Source organism: Pipistrellus kuhlii, unplaced genomic scaffold (assembly GCF_014108245.1).
Source record: "Pipistrellus kuhlii isolate mPipKuh1 unplaced genomic scaffold, mPipKuh1.p scaffold_m20_p_6, whole genome shotgun sequence".
Classification (NCBI taxonomy): Eukaryota; Metazoa; Chordata; class Mammalia; order Chiroptera; family Vespertilionidae; genus Pipistrellus; species Pipistrellus kuhlii.
The window spans coordinates 75,315,000-75,330,807 of record NW_023425562.1 but is presented as its reverse complement, the minus strand read 5'-3'; the positions used below and the strand labels follow the sequence as shown (position 1 = coordinate 75,330,807).

The following is a 15,808-nucleotide window of genomic DNA, read 5'->3' as shown; positions in this document are numbered from 1 at the left end:
AGAGGGGGAGGCTCACATCATCAGGATTATAAAATGTTCCATTCTGACCCCCGTGTCCCTCAATAAGACATCTTGGAGACGCACGCATCTCTGTCGTTACACACTGACACCCCTCCGTCTCCTTAAGCCACGGTACCACTCTCCCGCGCTCTGTCCAACAGTCCTTGTTTGATGGATATCTATGTCCAACCGTTTCCTGGGACAAGCCTCTCCGTGTGTGCCTCCCCAGGCGCAAGCGCAAGTGATGTCTGGGTGCACCCTCCGCTCACTTTCGGTTTTCAAAGCTCTTGCCCCGTCACCCCTCAGGGTGTGCGTGTGGGGGGGAGCGGGGCGGGAGGTGTCGGTTTCTGTTCTGAGGGGCTGTTTGGCCCCGGTTTCTTGTCTGCTGGGCTGCAGGGTGGAAAGGAGCCAAGGCGAGGCCGAGAGAAATGAGTCTCTAGGTGTTAGAGGCCCGGAGGCCCCGCTGCCCGGCCTCCCTCAATGGGGACTTTGTTCCCGGTGGCATCCCTGAGCGGAATCCAAAAGCAAGACGCATGAGGTGACCAGGGGAGCTGGGACCCCACCCCTTGACTCAGAGACACCACGTTTCTGGGAGTCTCACACGCACACATGTAACAGGGGAGGGTGTGTGTGTGGGGAGGGGGGGGGAAGAGAGGAGGGGGGAAGTGGCTTAAACCCTGAAATAATTAGGTTGTAAAAAAGGGGAAAAGGTAATAAAAGAAGCTGACTACTCACTATAAAGATGTAAAGGGGGAAAGCCAAGCCAACTCGCATCCTAGGAGGTGGGGGAGGTGCGGGGGGGGGGCGCCGGGGGTTTGGGGGAAACCCAGGACCGGAGGAAGGGGTGAGGGGTGGGCTGAGGAGGGGACGGGTGGCAGGGAGGGGAGAAAGGAGGGGAAGGAGAAAGTGGGGGGGGGGGGTAGGAGGTGGCGAGGTAAGGAGAGGAAGGGGGGGGGGGGGAGAAGCTGCGTCCCTGTCTGTTTGTGATTAGCATCAGCCCCGCAGGACGGAGTAATCAGAACCGTCGAGGCGTCCCACACCCCCTCCGAGGCAAAGCAGGAATCAGACCTCCGGGATTCATCGCGCAGAGCTCAGGACACACCACGGGCGCTGCGTGGACCCGGAGCTCGCTGCCTTTTCCCAGTCGCCCTGCCAGGAGGGGGTGGCGGGTGGGACGTGAAGGGCGGGGGCCCGCCTGCCGGGGCCACAGGGAGTCCCAGTGACACTGACGGCAAATCGGCGGCGCGCAGAGCGGCCGGCATCCGGGGGCGCGGGCCGCTGGGGGCGCCCCGGCCGGCTTCCTGGAACCCGGCCCCGCAGCCGCCTGCACCCTGCCTCCGCCAGATAAGAGCCGGCGGCTGCGCTATCGGAGCCGGCAGCGGAGACCGCGGGGACAGCGGGCTCCCGGGAGGAGGAGGCAGAGTCCTGGCCGGGTCCTGCCTGAATGGGACCCGCGGGCGGGCTCCAGCCACCAACCGGGCTGCTCCCAGGAGGACGGTGACCGGGCGCTAACGGTGCGGACCTGCGGATGGTGAGTGCGAGCGGCTGCTCCAGGTGCGGCTGGGGGGATGGTGGGGGGGGGGGGGGGCAGCCCGGGAGGGAGGGGAGGTGTGAGGGGGCAGCAGGTCCTCACCCTGGGCTGGAGCTCCCGGAGCCGAGGGAGGGAGCCCGCGCTGGAGCTGATGGAATTGCAGGGTCTCGCTGTGTGACGCCGGGCAAGTTCCTCACCCTCTCTGGCCCTCCGTTTGTCCATCTCTAAAACGGAGCGGCTGAGCGAGGCGATCTCTAAGGGGGTCTTGCTATGACGGCTGTTTCTTGTGTGTCTGCTTGTGCACCAGGCACTGTGCTAGGCATTTGGAAACTTTAGCTCAGGGAATCCCCACAATCCCCCAGAGAGGAGGTGGTATTATTATTACTATTTATTATTATTATTATTATTATTATTATTATTATTATTATTGTCTTCATTGTACGCTGAGCAAGCAGAGGCTTGCCAGTCCCTGGCCGAGATGAGAACCAGATTTCAGGTTTTCCCAACTTGACTTTCACTAACATTTCCACCGCCAGTATTCGGCGTTCTGAGCCTGTGATGATCACCCCAGGAAGCCGGGGTGGAGGAGGGAGCGTTGACGGGAGGAGGGAGGCAGAGAAGTGGACAGAGGAAGAAGTGACCGGCTGAGCAGCCTTAGCTCCCTGGGGGTCTGTCTGCCCCGGGCAGGGGCACTCTGTGCTGGGGAGGGACGGGCAGGGCTGCTGGTGTGAATGAAGTGTGCCCGCCCACCGCCCGGTGTCATGGTGTCATTCACCGTGTTTGCTGCTCTGTGGCCGGGAGAGAAGAGGGTTAATCTTAGGCAGGGGTGGGGAGGGCTGGGTGTGGAAAGAGTGGCATGTCATGTCTCCACTAGGTTTTGTTCCAGTTTTATTTTGCCTTTTCAAAAATGTGTTTCAAATCACTCCGGGCCCCCTCTGCTCCTCCGTAGAAAGGGAATTGTGAAACACAAACAGTGCTTTCCACACGCACCCCCCCCCCCCCTTTCCCACACTAGTACCATCACCGGCGGTTTGCATGTGCGGCCCTGCAGCTGGGGCCGGCAGCCGCCAAGAGATAAGAAATGCGCAGCAGGGCCGTGGCAGGTGGGAAGCCCCTGGGGTGGCAGGCATCTGGACTGAGTTGGAGGTCCTGGCACCCAGATGTGGCCTCCTGTTTGCTCTTCCCTGGAAAATTCCACCCCACAGCGGCTCTGCACTGACTCAGACCTCCTGTCCTTTCAGGAACTGGCTCGGCCTTAGGCACAAGCCCAGACGGGGGTGGTGGGCCCAGCTCCAGGGGGACTGGCTGGTCCCAGAAGCCCCCTCGGTCCTGGGCAAGCAAGGACCTTGGCACCTATGATGCTGCCTGTGCTCCTGAAGCTATTTCCATCCGGGGGGGCTGTCTGGTGGGAATACTACTGCCATGTGCTGTGGTTCGTCTCTTACCTTTACTGTCAGCGATGGCAGGCTGGCAGCCTGACACTGATCGGGTGGAGAGTGTTTACATTTGGGGAATTGGCAAATGAGTGTGACGCAGGGCTTGATTTGCTGTTCTGTTCATTGTCTAGATTTGAGAAGGCGAGGGAGAAAGAGTTAACCATGCAGATTACACATGAAAGCCTGCTGCCTCTCTAGCTGTCACACTGTGCATAGCACCAAACATCGAGCAAGTTGCTCGTGTCATTGGAAAAAGGGTTTAAGCTCGACTGCTCTTTGTTGTATCATGGTGGTCTTACTCCTGAAGGTAAAATTAAATATCAATCGACATTCCTGAAGAACTACGGGGGCCCATCCATTACAGCCATAGGTTGACTACAGATGCAAGAATAGAGGGGGAAAATCAATGAAAATGTTCTGTGTGAAACAATGAATGATATGAATTGTACAAAAAGGGGTATTATAAATTTTGTTTTTATTTGTAAATTGTGTGCTACTCATCCTTTATGTCAATAAAATGTATAATAACCCTAAGTATATGTATGTATGCGCATGTGTGCATGCATGTGTGTGTATGTGAATATATAGTATTTGTATGCATGCACATGTGCGCACACACACAGACACACTTTCTCCTGGGGAGCTGTGGTTAACCCTTTACCCGCCCACCAGAGGCCCACAGTGACTCAGAAGCCCTGGGGCGGACCGTCCACAGCCCTCATCCAGAAGGATTCAAACTCCAGGCACTGGGCCTTGGAACCCTTCCCTCAACTTCCTCTTCTCAGCTGGACAGCCAAACTGCTCTCCCTGCCCTGATCTCTGAGATGGAAGTAAGGGCTGGGATGGGTGGAGGGGCTGGGGTGGGTGCAGGGCTGGGATGGGTGCGGGGGCTGAGATGGGTGCAGGGCTGGGATGGGTGGAGGGCTGGGATGGGTGGAGGGGCTGGGATGGGTGCAGGGCTGGGATGGGTGGAGGGCTGGGATGGGTGGAGGGGCTGGGATGGGTGCAGGGGCTGAGATGGGTGCGGGGCTGGGATGGGTGCAGGGGCTGGGATGGGTGCGGGGGCTGGGATGGGTGGAGGGGCTGGGATGGGTGCAGGGCTGGGATGGGTGCAGGGGCTGGGATGGGTGGAGGGGCTGGGATGGGTGCAGGGCTGGGATGGGTGCGGGGGCTGGGATGGGTGGAGGGGCTGGGATGGGTGCGGGGGCTGGGATGGGTTTGGGGGCTGGGATGGGTACGGGGGCTGGGATGGGTGGAGGGGCTGGGATGGGTGTGAGGCTGGGATGGGTGCGGGGGTTGGTGGGTAGGAGTCATTGTCCTCACTGGTAGCATCTCTGGCGGCCCCTCAGTGGCAGCTGCCCGCTCATTCCATCCACTGCAGGTCTTGCCCTGCCAGCCTGTATTTTCACGCAGAGGGACTGATTCTCTAACAAACGGCATCTTGGCCCAAGCAGAAGGAAGGGCTAAGCCAAAACTATAGGAAAGTTAACACAGCTTTCTATTTTTAGAAACTTTAGGAGCCAGGTGGGCCCTTTCCAGCTCTCCCAAGTCCGCAAGCACGAGAGGAAAATATTTCTCCTCTCCAAGTTCCGCCTCCCAGCAGCCCAGGCCAAGGAGGGGGCCCAGGTAGGGACACTGGCGAAAAGAAGTGTGTTGTGGTGGCAGAGGGCAGCCACAGCAATTTTATTTCCTTTTATTTTAAAAATATATTTTTATTGATTTCAGAGAGGAAGGGAGAGGGCGAGGGAGAGAGTGGTGGAAACATCAATGAGGAGAGGAAACCACTGGTTGGCTGCCTCCTGCACACTCCTCAGTGGGGATCAAAACTGCAACCCAGGCCTGTGTCCTGATCGGGAATTGAACCGCAGGTCAATGCTGAGCCATGCCGGCGGGCCATAGCAACTTCAAAAATAACTAAAAATGGGGTTTATGATCATTTTTATTTTGTGTGGCAGGAAGGGCAGTCCTGAGTTTAAATCTTCACTCCAGGTAATTAAGGGTCAGATGTACCTGTTCTCCCAGACCCGTGGTCAGCAAACTGCGGCTCTCGAGCCACATGCGGCTCTTTGGCCCCTTGAGTGTGGCTCTTCCACAAACTACCTCGGTCTGGGCGAGTCTATTTTGAGGAAGTGACGTTAGAAGAAGTTTAAGTTTAAAAAATTTGGCTCTCTAAAGAAATTTCAATTGTTGTCCTGTTGATATTTGGCTTAGTTGACTAGTGAGTTTGCCGACCACTGGCCTAGACCACTCATTCACTCCTATTCATGGTTTTCAAAAGCGAGAACGTTTCCCCTTCCACTCTGCCTCTTCCTTTTTTCACTTGCCAATGTGTCCTGGGTGTTTTCCCTCTTAGCCCACAAAGACCTAAACCAGTGGTCAGCAAACTGCGGCTCTCGAGCCACATGCGGCTCTTTGGCCCCTTGAGTGCGGCTCTTCCACAAAATACCACGTGTGCGATTGAAACTTCGTGGCCCATGCGCAGAAGTCTATTTTCGGCTTCCAAAAGAATTTTCAGTCGTCGTCCTGTTGATATTTGGCTCTGTTGACTAGTGAGTTTGCCGACCACTGGCCTAAACCATTCCTTTCGCTGCCAGCACGACAGGAGCTCCAGGAGGCTGTAAGAAGCACACCCTTTCGATAACCACGTCTCTCCTTGTTACCAGGTCTCCAACTTTCTCGATCCCAAAACACACGAGTATAACCTAGCTTAAGGTGAACAGACGTCCGCTTTTGTCCCGCGTCCCACAGCGTTTTTAAAAAGTCCCGATTTTTGGACTTTTTTAAAACGCCTCGGGACAAATTGTTAAAAATCGGGACTGTCCCGCCAAAAGCGGGACATCTGGTCATCTTAAAGCTGCATCCACTCTTCCGTAAAAAGAATCTGACCGGCTCTGCCCGCCACCTGTACCTGGACGCTGACCGCCTCCTGTCGCCACCACTGATCTGCCTGGCCCAAGTGGCACCATCTTTCTCTGGACCCTTCCAGCTGCCTCCTCCCCGGGCCTCTGCTTCTCCCCCCACTGCTCTGACAGTGATCTCCACCTGCAGCCAGTCGGGTCCTGTTAGAAGGAAGTCAGATCCCGTCCTTCCTCTGCTCAGGACACCGTCTTCCTGGCTCCCACCTCACCCAGAGGAAGAGGCGAAGTCCTCGCCATGGCAACAGATCCTGTAGGATCTGGAGCTCATCTCCCTCCCCCTTCCCCTCACTGCACTTGCTGTTTTCAATGGTGCCAGGCCCAGTCCTGCCTGGCCCTTGCATTCCCTTCTGCCTGGGGCACTCATTGTCCAGATCTCCACCGGCTCACTCTTCACCACTTATCATCCATCATCCAATATACTATATGATTTTCTTTTCTCCACTGTCCCCTAAAATGTAAGCTTCCTGAGGGCAGGAATTTCTGTTTGTTTGTCTGTTTGTTTTGTGGATTGGGGACTGTTTTATTCAATGCTATAGCCCAGTGGTCAGCAAACTCATTAGTCAATGAAACCAAATATCAACAGGACAACCATTGAAATTTCTTTCGAGATCCGAAAACCGACTTCTGCGCATGGGCCACGAAGTTTCAATCGCACTGTACGTGCGCGCCCACACGTGGTATTTTGTGGAAGAGCCACACTCAAGGGGCAAAGAGCCACATGTGGCTCGAGAGCCGCAGTTTGCTGACCACTGCTGTAGCCCATACGAGGCACTCAGTACATACCTGTGGACATATTTGCTTTGCTGTGTTGCCAAGGGTGACAAGACAGCCAGACTTTGGGGGAGAATCCTCAATGAGACTCCTAGGGAGCCTCTAGCCGCATGCCTGTGTTTCACTCACATATGCACCACCCATCCATCGAGGGGCCCTCAGTTGCACCACAGTGGGGGTCAGTGTCTGTCTCGGGTGGGCTGGAGGGCCATGGAAACAGCACCCTCTTCCTCACCCGAATCCAGATATACCCAGGAGCAGGCAGGTGATGGGACTTGGGTTCTGGGGGGTCAGGTCCCCCACCCAGTGCTGCGGGAAGCCCTCCTCTGGGGACCAGGCCCAGCATCGCCTTTCACACTCACCCCACTGAGCAGGGGGTGTCGGGGCGGGGAGACCCTGCAGGTGGAAGGGGCCTGCAATCCCTCCAAACTTGCCTTTGGACGCTTCCACCCGCCAGGACCAAAGAGGCTTGTTCCCGGTTACCGCAGAGGGAACAGCCTCATGTCTTTCCTAACTTATCCAGGGAGAGGGGTCCCTGTAGATCCCCGATCCCCAAATCCAGGACCGAGAGCTTTCCTCAAGACTTGTGTGTGTGGTTTTTTTTTAAAATATGTTTTTATTGATTTTTTTATTGCTACAGAGAGGAAGGGAGAGGGATAGAGAGCTAGAAACATCAATGAGAAAGAAACATTGATCAGCTGCCTCCTGCACACCCCCTACTGGGGATGTGCCCACAACCAAGGTACATGCCCTTGACCGGAATCAAACCTGGGACCCTTGAGTCCTCAGGCCGACGCTCTATTCACTGAGCCAAACCGGTTTCGGCTTTCCTCGAGACTTTGAAACATGGACCTCAGGTCCACAATTGAACTGATCATCGTCTCGTCACGAGAACGGAGAGGGGCGCCCGATTGCCCTCCTTTACCCTTCCCTCGAAGTCTCACCATATCCAGTTGTAAAATAAAAGACACCTGTACACGCTCTGCCCACTGAGAACTGGAGAGCTGACGTTATATACATTTATTATATGTCCTCCGCCCCTCGGCATGAGCTGCTGTCCTGAATTCTGTGCAACCGCCGCTCTGCGCCCCTAAAACGGCAGAGCCCCCCTTCCACATGCTTCGTTCAGAGTGTTCTCCCCTCTCTCCCCCCCCATGCCTATTGTTTCTCAGGGTGTGTGCCCAGTTCTGAAATAGCCCTGGAGCCCGCTCTTCGGGGGCAGCCTGCCAGGCAGTCCCCAGAGCTGGGGTGGTGTGTGTGCGCGCGCACGCGTGCGGGGTTCAGTCAACTCCACCAAACCAGAGTCTGGGGGACCCCAGAGCCAGCTGCTATTCCTGGAGGAGGGACGTAATGCCGGGCCAGAGGAGAGCCAGGCCCACTCCGGCTGCCCTGGTCAGGCCGCTGACTGCTGTGAGCATCTTTAGTGCGACAGGCGGCCTGGAGGAATGGGGAGAGCAGCGGCCCCCTTGGCCTCGTCTGGCTGCGGCTGCCGGCCGCACGCGGGTCGCTGCACACAGCGTGTCTGGAATACCTATTCCGCGGGGTAATTCCCAGGGATAGAGCATGTTTATCCTTTTTTTGGGGAAAATTCCATTTCTGTTGCCAATTAGTTCTGCTTGAGAACAGCTTTTCTCAACACCAACATGCTGGCCGCCCGGCCTTGAGTTCTGCTGATGAGCTCAACGTGGGGAAAAACTGGTTTTTCCTTCCTTCCTCCGCCCCCGCCCTGGAACCCGGCTGCTGGCGATGAGAGGGGTCCGGCCGATCGTTGCGCTTTCCCTGTCCCGGCTCCAGGAAGGGCTGTGAAGTTAGTCAGTGGGCCCGCTGGCCACAGCGGAATGGGGAGAGGAACTGGCTACCGCGGCGTCTGAGCGATCACAATCCGCCTGTCAGGCCGCGCGGGACGGGAGTGTGGAGGCTGTCGGAGTGTTTCCTTCTTTCCCGGATGCTGGGGTGGGTGGTCCGGGCGGAGGGGCGAGGCCACGTGGCAGAGTGGTCCTGAGCGTGGCTCTGACACCCACCGCCTGGCCCAGACCGCTGCCACCCCGTTTGCTGACAGCCATCGGACTCGCCCCCTCCACGCCTCAGCTTCCTCGCTTTAAAGGGACAATCACGCTCCCGCCCCTGAGGTCGACGTCAGGATTAACACGCGTGGATGGGCCCTGCCCGTGTGCATGCAAAGTCCTCCCCAGACGTCAGCTGTGGGTGTTCTCGCGCCCCTCCCACTCCTCCTCGGCTGACCCCGGAGTGGCATGTGGCTGTGCCTGAGCGTCTTCCTCCAGCCTCCTGCTGATGGACCTGCTATTGGGCCCCGTCTTTTGTGATCACAAATAAATGCCGCGCCGAACAACCTGAGCTGTGTGCCCAGCCCTCCCCTGAGGTATGCGAGCCCCACCATAACCTTGGCTCCGGGCCTTCCTTTCTGAGGCCCGAGGAACGGAGCTGAGAGAGGTGCACGGGGCGCAGTGCCAGCCGGCCTGGCATGCAGACAGGCCTGTGCCGCGGGGCAGGACAGATTCCTCCTGCGTCCCATGGGGGAAGGAGGTCCCCGGGACTGTGTTTCAGAAGGGTGGGGCTGGGGCCTTCCAGCTCCCAGGTTCCTGGCAAATGCCCTCAGGTGTCTGCAGAGAGGAACTCTGTGCCTGGCAGGTCCTGCCCATCCAGGGTGAGCCCCTTCCTCCAGGAAGCCCCCTAGGATCTCCTCCCCAACACCCCTGGCTGCCGTCTGCATGGATTTAGCACCCATGGTATGCAGCCCCGTTTGGAAAAGGGTGGGAGCAAAACCTTAGATGTGGAGTCAGGAAAGCCAGCTTTTGCTCCTGGCTTATTCGCGCCACCATCCCTGTCACCACCTGGGCCTCGATGCATCTGTACGAACAGGATAATAATGACGATGGCTTCTCAGGAAGGTTTTATGGGGTCTCAGCGACGTACGGCGTATGGGTTGCTTGACTTGGTGTCGGGCATTAGAAATACAAGCTTGTGCCAGAACCGGTTTGGATCAGTGGATAGAGCGTCAGCCTGTGAACTGAGGGGTCCCGGGTTCGATTCTGGTCAGGGGCATGTACCTTGGTTGCAGGCTTATCCCCAGTAGGGGGTGTACAGGAGGCAGCTGAGCGATGTTTCTCTCTCATCGATGTTTCTAACTCTTCCTCTCTGTGAAAAATCAATAAAATATATATATTAAAAAAAAAAAAGCAAAAAGCAAAAAGAAATACAAGCTTGTGTGAGGAATGTCACGTCTATGGGGGGTCTGGTCTCCCCGCAGCTGCCCACTGGGAGGTGGGTCCATGCGGGCAGCGGGGTCAGCTTTGGAGGCAGAGTTGAAAGGGAGTCCCACTGACCTGTGGGGCCTCGAGCAGGTCACTCGCGCTGAACTGAGTTTTCCCTGGAAAATGGGGGTCCCAATGACGCGCGCCTCGCAGGTTTATTGTGAGAGTTAACCGAGGCACAGCGCACAGCGGCTGCTCAGCACAGGGCGGCTCCTGCTGGGCTTGCCAAGCATCAGTGCTAACAGTTATAAATAACCTCCCAGCGCCCAGCCGGCGTGGCTCAGCGGTTGAGCGTCGACCTATGAACCCGGAGGTCACAGTTCAATTTCCGGTCAGGATACATGCCCAGTTGCAGGCTGGATCCTCAGCAGGGGGTGTGCAGGAGGAGGCTGACCAATAATTCTCTCTCATCGTTGATGTTTCTATCCCTCTTTCCCTTCCTCTTTGAATCAATAAAAATATTAAAAAAAAAATAACCTTCTAGAAACTGACATGGCATGGGGCGTGCAGTGGTGCTCCGTGGACACAGATGGATTTGGATTTGCCCACAGCCCGAGTCCCCGAGTTGTAACGTAGGGTCTGGGGAGGCGCTGAGAGAGGCCTGGTTCTCATGTTGCTGATGCCTGAGGGGAGACAGAGGAAAACAGCCCTGTGCGACCGGCTCCAGCTTAATCTGTGAGAGGACGACTAGGCATTATCACCCCCGTTTACAGCTAAGGGACACCCCCACCCCCATGTGCCCCGCAGCAAGCACATGGCCCGGCAGGAGCCAATCCACGTCTGCCTCTCCGGCCAGTGGTCTTCACCTCGACCCTTCACCGGTGCAGGAAACGGACCACGAGGGCGAGAGCGTGTCCCTCAGGCCAGAGGGGGGACATTTCTGACATTTCTGACATTTTTGCGTCTTGGGACAAAGGGTGAAGAAACTCAGATGAACTGTTCTGGTTTCCGGGTGGAAAAACACTCCTGACCCGGGAGGGGTATCTTTGCTGTTGAGTTGCATCGCAAGGATGGTTTTGCCTGTGTTTTGCTAGTTTCTCCCCATTCTGCTGCTTAGCGGCAGCAGTTGCGTGAAACGCAGCTAGGGTAAATGCAGGGATGACCTTGGCATCATTTGAGGGCACCGATCAGGCCAGAGGGCTCCCTGCACCCTGGTGTGGCCGGGCCTGCCTGGTCTGCTGCTGGGCTTTTTCTGAGCAAGAGAGCAGGTGAGTGAGCAGCTGCTCGCTCCCTCACAGGCCTTCCTCCTGTCCTCTCCTCCTCCCCCAGAGCACAGCATTGGGCCAGCACGGCCTCATTTCACCAGTCACATCTGCAGAGACTCTGTTTCCAAAGGCCATGCTCTAAGACTCCAAGGAGACATGCCTATTTGGGGGGACACTGTTCAATTCACAAAACCCCCTAATAAAGATTAGCTGTTATTAACATTCCCCTTACCGCAGGATCCCCGAAGCACACTCTCAGCTCCTTTCTCTTCTTCTCCCACTTAGCCTCCTTCACAACCTGGGAAGGGGGCGCTATGATTACTTAGTTGAGGCCCAGAGAGGTGAAATGACTTGCCCAAGGTCACACAGCTAGTAAACAGCAAATCTAGGGTTCGGACGGACCCTTTTCTTTCTGACTCCAAAGCTAGTAAGGGCCCCAGGCCCTCCAGCCCCATTCCACGAGCATGGAGTTCCATACTTTCTGTCCCGGAATCCAGCCAGGGGAGACATGCTTCTGGCCCAGACCTCTCCAGACACATGTCCCCCAAAGAGGTGGAAGGAGGAATCTTGTCCTTTTCTTTTTCTTAAAAAAAAAATAAAATAAATTATTTCAGAGAGGCAGGGAGAGGGAGAGAGAGAAACATCTATGATGAGAGATAATCGTTGGGCGCTGCATGCCCCTCACTGGGGGTTGAGCCCACACCCTGGGCATGCGCTCTGACCAGGAATTGAACTGTGACCTCCTGGTTCACAGGCCGATGCTCAACCGGCCGCGTAGCAAACACGAAGCTGCGTTCTGCCTCAGATCCCCCGTGCCCGGCTCTCCCATGGGTAGGAAGAGGCACACATCTCCCCCACAGCTGGGAACGCTTTAGGAGTCGTGACTTGGGGCTACAAATTGGAAACTGGTCCCTGAAGGTGTGATTTATCCGACATTGAGACAGGCTATTAGATGCTCACGTCGCGGTGCATTCTGTGGGGTCCTCGCACCCTGAGTCCCCGGGCAGGGCCTGGCCAAGCCCCTCGCAGGCTGACAGCGAGGGAGGGGGCCCGGCGGGGCCTGACAGAGACAAACGAGCCTGCTGCCGCCCGGTGCTCGGCCGTTTACATTTTAACACGCCTGGGCCGGGGCCATGGAAAGAACTCGCTCTGGATAGCAGGGGGCGTGCACATGAGGAGCCTCTTGGAGCTGCGAGCTCGGAGTCAGGAAGGAAGGATTGTAATTTCCGACAACTGCGGCGTCGGGGCCAAGAAACGGCTGCTGTGTCAGCAGGGTGAGCCTGCCCGCCAGCGAGTGGGCTGCAGGCCTCGGGGGGGGGGGGGGGCGGGGGTTCCCGAAGGGCAAAGCCAGCCTGCAGAGCGTGGCCGGGGGTGGCAGCCTGCAGAGCGTGGCCGGGGGTGGCTGGCGGGCGTGGAGGAGCCAGCCACATCACAGGGGGCACTGCCTCCACGCCAGACTGCCTGGTTCAAGGCCTGACTCCTCCACTGACCAGCAGGGCCTTAGCCCGCCCCTGTGCCCAATTGGGTTATCACATAACCTACCTGCGGGCTGGAGTTTGTGGGGATCCCTGAGCTAGTGGCACAGAGGGTTTCATTAAACCCCAAACCCCAACCTGCTGCCAGTCTCCATCCCTGTGGACATCCAGGGTCTGATTCACATCTCCAACTTGGGAGGGAGGGAGGGGGGCGGGAGGGAGGGGGGAAGGGATGGAGGGGGGAATGGAGGGGGGGAGGGGGGGAGGGGGGGAGGGAGGGAGGAACAGACAATGGCCACATGCCCCCGTAGCCCTTCTGTTCCAGTGGCTCCAGCCCCAGATGAGACAGGGGACAGATGTATGTCTCTCTGGGCAGTCAAGCCTGGTTCACCATTGGGGGGCAGGCTCAGGTATGGGGGTCACACAGACGCGGACAGGGAGTATGGGCAGCGTATCTGTTAAGGCTCCCGGGCCCTGTGATGGGTATCTGGGCCTGCGTTTATCCTCCTGACTCAGGCGGGCATCTGTGGCCACGTGAAGGCTGACGTCTGAGCCCTCCCCTCCGTCCTGTCACCTGGGACTGAGAGCCCGGGAGCCGCGGCCAGGCCCGGGGCTCCTGCCAGCTGGCTGCGGCTCTCCCACGGGGGTCAGGTTCCGGGGCTATCAGATGCTGTGGCTATCGGCTTGTTTGTCTCCGTGGCGCCAAGCCCGGCCAGTTTTTGGGCAACAGCAGCCCCGGGGGGAATATAATCCACGTAGAAGGGACAGCAGATCTCTGCGGGGGGTGTCCCAGGATGCTGAGCACCCCGGCGGCTCCGGGCCCTGGTCCGGGTGGAGTGTGATGGAGGCAGGGGCCCTCCCAAAGTTTAGGGGTGGGCGTGGCCTGTGGCAGCTGCTCAGCGAGAGCTCCGTCCTGCCCCTGCGGGTGTCTTGCCTGAATCTGTAATCCAACCAGTAGTCCCGTCCATCCATCCGTCCATCCATTCGTTTACTCATCTTCTTGGTCTTTGCCATGAACCCATAAAGTGGAAAGGTGTGGTTACTGTGCCCCCTTTTAGATGAGGGTACACACATCAGGGTTAGGGGACTGGTTCGTGGGTACAGAGCTGGTGCCTCACACAGGACCCCAAAACCTAGCGGCTCTTTGGCCTGCTGAACGGACGGGGCTGTTCACTCACACTGTCACATGCATGCGTGTGTGTGTGTGTGTGTGTGTGTGTGTGTGTGTGTGGAGAGAAATGTCTTCTCTGTATTCCCTGTAATTGATCTGAGCTTTCTCCCAAGCCCCAGACCCAGGGCAACAAGGAAACACACCAGATTTAGTGCAGTCTGGTCAATTTAATCTGACCCAGCACTTCCGGCCTTCAGGTGCTGCTCAGCTCAGATGTCCCCCGCTGCCTCCTCAGCCTCTCTCTAGGGGCCACCATCAGGCCGGTGTGGCCAGAGGTGTGCTGACCATGAGACTCCCCAGCGGAGGCATGAGGCGTGTCTGCAGCCGAGTCTGATGCCCCTGGTCATTGCTTGCCTTCCTGGCGTCTGTGGCTGCGGCTGGAGGACCGGGGCCTGGAGCCCCATCTGGCCCACTTGGCTCAGCTCTGAACCCTCGTCTCCACTGCGTCTGGCCCCCGACCCCGGCTGTCACCGCCAGCCCCTGCACAGTCCTCGTGGCCCTCGCCCTAACAGTGCAACCGGAGTGGGCACGTGTGGAGCCCCATTCTGACCACGGGGAGGGGGGACCCTGAGTAGCCAGAAACATCAGAGCTTCCTGCCTTCCAACCCGCTGCGATTCCAGGGTCCCCACCCTACACCGGTGGCTGGTGGTCTCAGTGCAGCTTCCCCCTCGAGCTCCTGGAGGGGAGTGCAGTTCCGGCCTTTGGAGCTGTCTCTGCTTGTATAAGAAACACAAATACACAGAAATAGCAGACACGGAGAATGCCTGTTACCCACCAAAGCCCATTCTAAGAATCTCACACACCAACTCATTTAATACCCATAGCAAGTCTTTGAGGAAATCCGCTCAGTCCCACTTTACAGATGGGAAGACTGAGGCACAGAGAAGCAAAATAACTTGCTCATGGTGACGCAGCTAATAAGTGGTAGAGCTGGGATTTGAACCCAGGTAACCCTGAGTCCATACTCTTCACCACCACCCTCCTCCACGCTCCCGTCCTTGGTGGCCAAGGCCAAGTACAGAGAGTTGTCCTGCCTTCTACGCACGGACTCCTGCCCGAGGTACTGAAAGAAGACCTTTCTACTTTCTCAACATGCGGGAAAATTCTATGCCTTTGCCATGCTAGTTGGGAGCTAATGGACTTGAAATTATTTTTTAAATTGAATTTTTAGAGAGTAGAGAGAAAGAGAGAGAAACATCGATTTGTTTGTTCACTTATTTAGGCATCCCTTGGTTGATTCCTGTATGTGCCCTGGCCAGGGATTGAACCAGCAACCTTGGCATAACGGGATGACACTCCAACCAACAGAGCTCCTTGGCCAAGGCACTAATGGGCTTTTAAAAACCATTTTCTCAAAAAAGCCACAGAAATGGTGCCCAGTCATTGCATGCCTCCCTGGTACCAGCTTTCTCACAGGGTGGCTCTTAGGCCCACTGTCTGTTCGGTCATGAGGAACGGTGGGCTGCGGGGTGTGCTCTGTGGGCCTCGGTGCGTCACCCAGTCTTCGGGGGGGGGGGGGGGGGGCTGAGGGCCAGGAGGGAGGGCTGCAGAAGGCAAGGCAGAGAGGAAGGCGGAGAGGAAGGCGCAGTGAGATCTTCCTCACTATTACCTGTTCCTGAAGCGGTTGCACACGGAATGGGGGGCGGCTGTGCTCGCTGTGCGGACAGAGGGACGGAGAAGGCAGCGAGGCTGTGCAGCAATTGTCGTGGCCTGTTCAGGCGCCCGTGACAGAGTCCGCAGACCTGGTGGCCAGAGCTCCTGCCACGGCTCAGTCTCTGCCAACGGACTCCGGGACCAGGGCCGAGGCCCAGCCTCAGTTTCCCCACGGTGGGGAGAAAGAGAACAGTCAGTCTTCTGAAAAAATAAAGCAGACAGCTCTCCAGGGGCTGACCCAGCAGGCTGGAAAGGGCGAGTCTCCAACTAGAGGGGCTGGGGAGGTCCTGGCCCGCCCCCAAGGTAGAATGATACAGAAGCTCTGAGGATGCCCCAAACACCCTTCTCTCTCTCTCTCCTCCTCTCTACTCTCTC

The 15,808-nt window shown here is 57.3% G+C and overlaps 1 protein-coding gene across 2 annotated transcripts in view; it reads left to right on the top strand.

Annotated features, from left to right (window-relative positions):
* Positions 1 to 1,190: 1,190 nt before the first annotated feature.
* Positions 1,191 to 15,808, top strand: part of RIPOR3 (RIPOR family member 3) — a 70,090-nt gene continuing 55,472 nt past the window's right edge. Inside the window, exon 1 of one of the 2 annotated variants that reach the window (XM_036419621.2) lies at positions 1,191 to 1,531. In XM_036419621.2, the coding sequence (XP_036275514.1) occupies positions 1,529 to 1,531 (3 nt within the window). In that variant the 5' untranslated portion in view covers positions 1,191 to 1,528. The remainder of the gene's footprint in view (positions 1,532 to 15,808) is intronic. The other variant, XM_036419620.2, reaches the window with a different exon arrangement.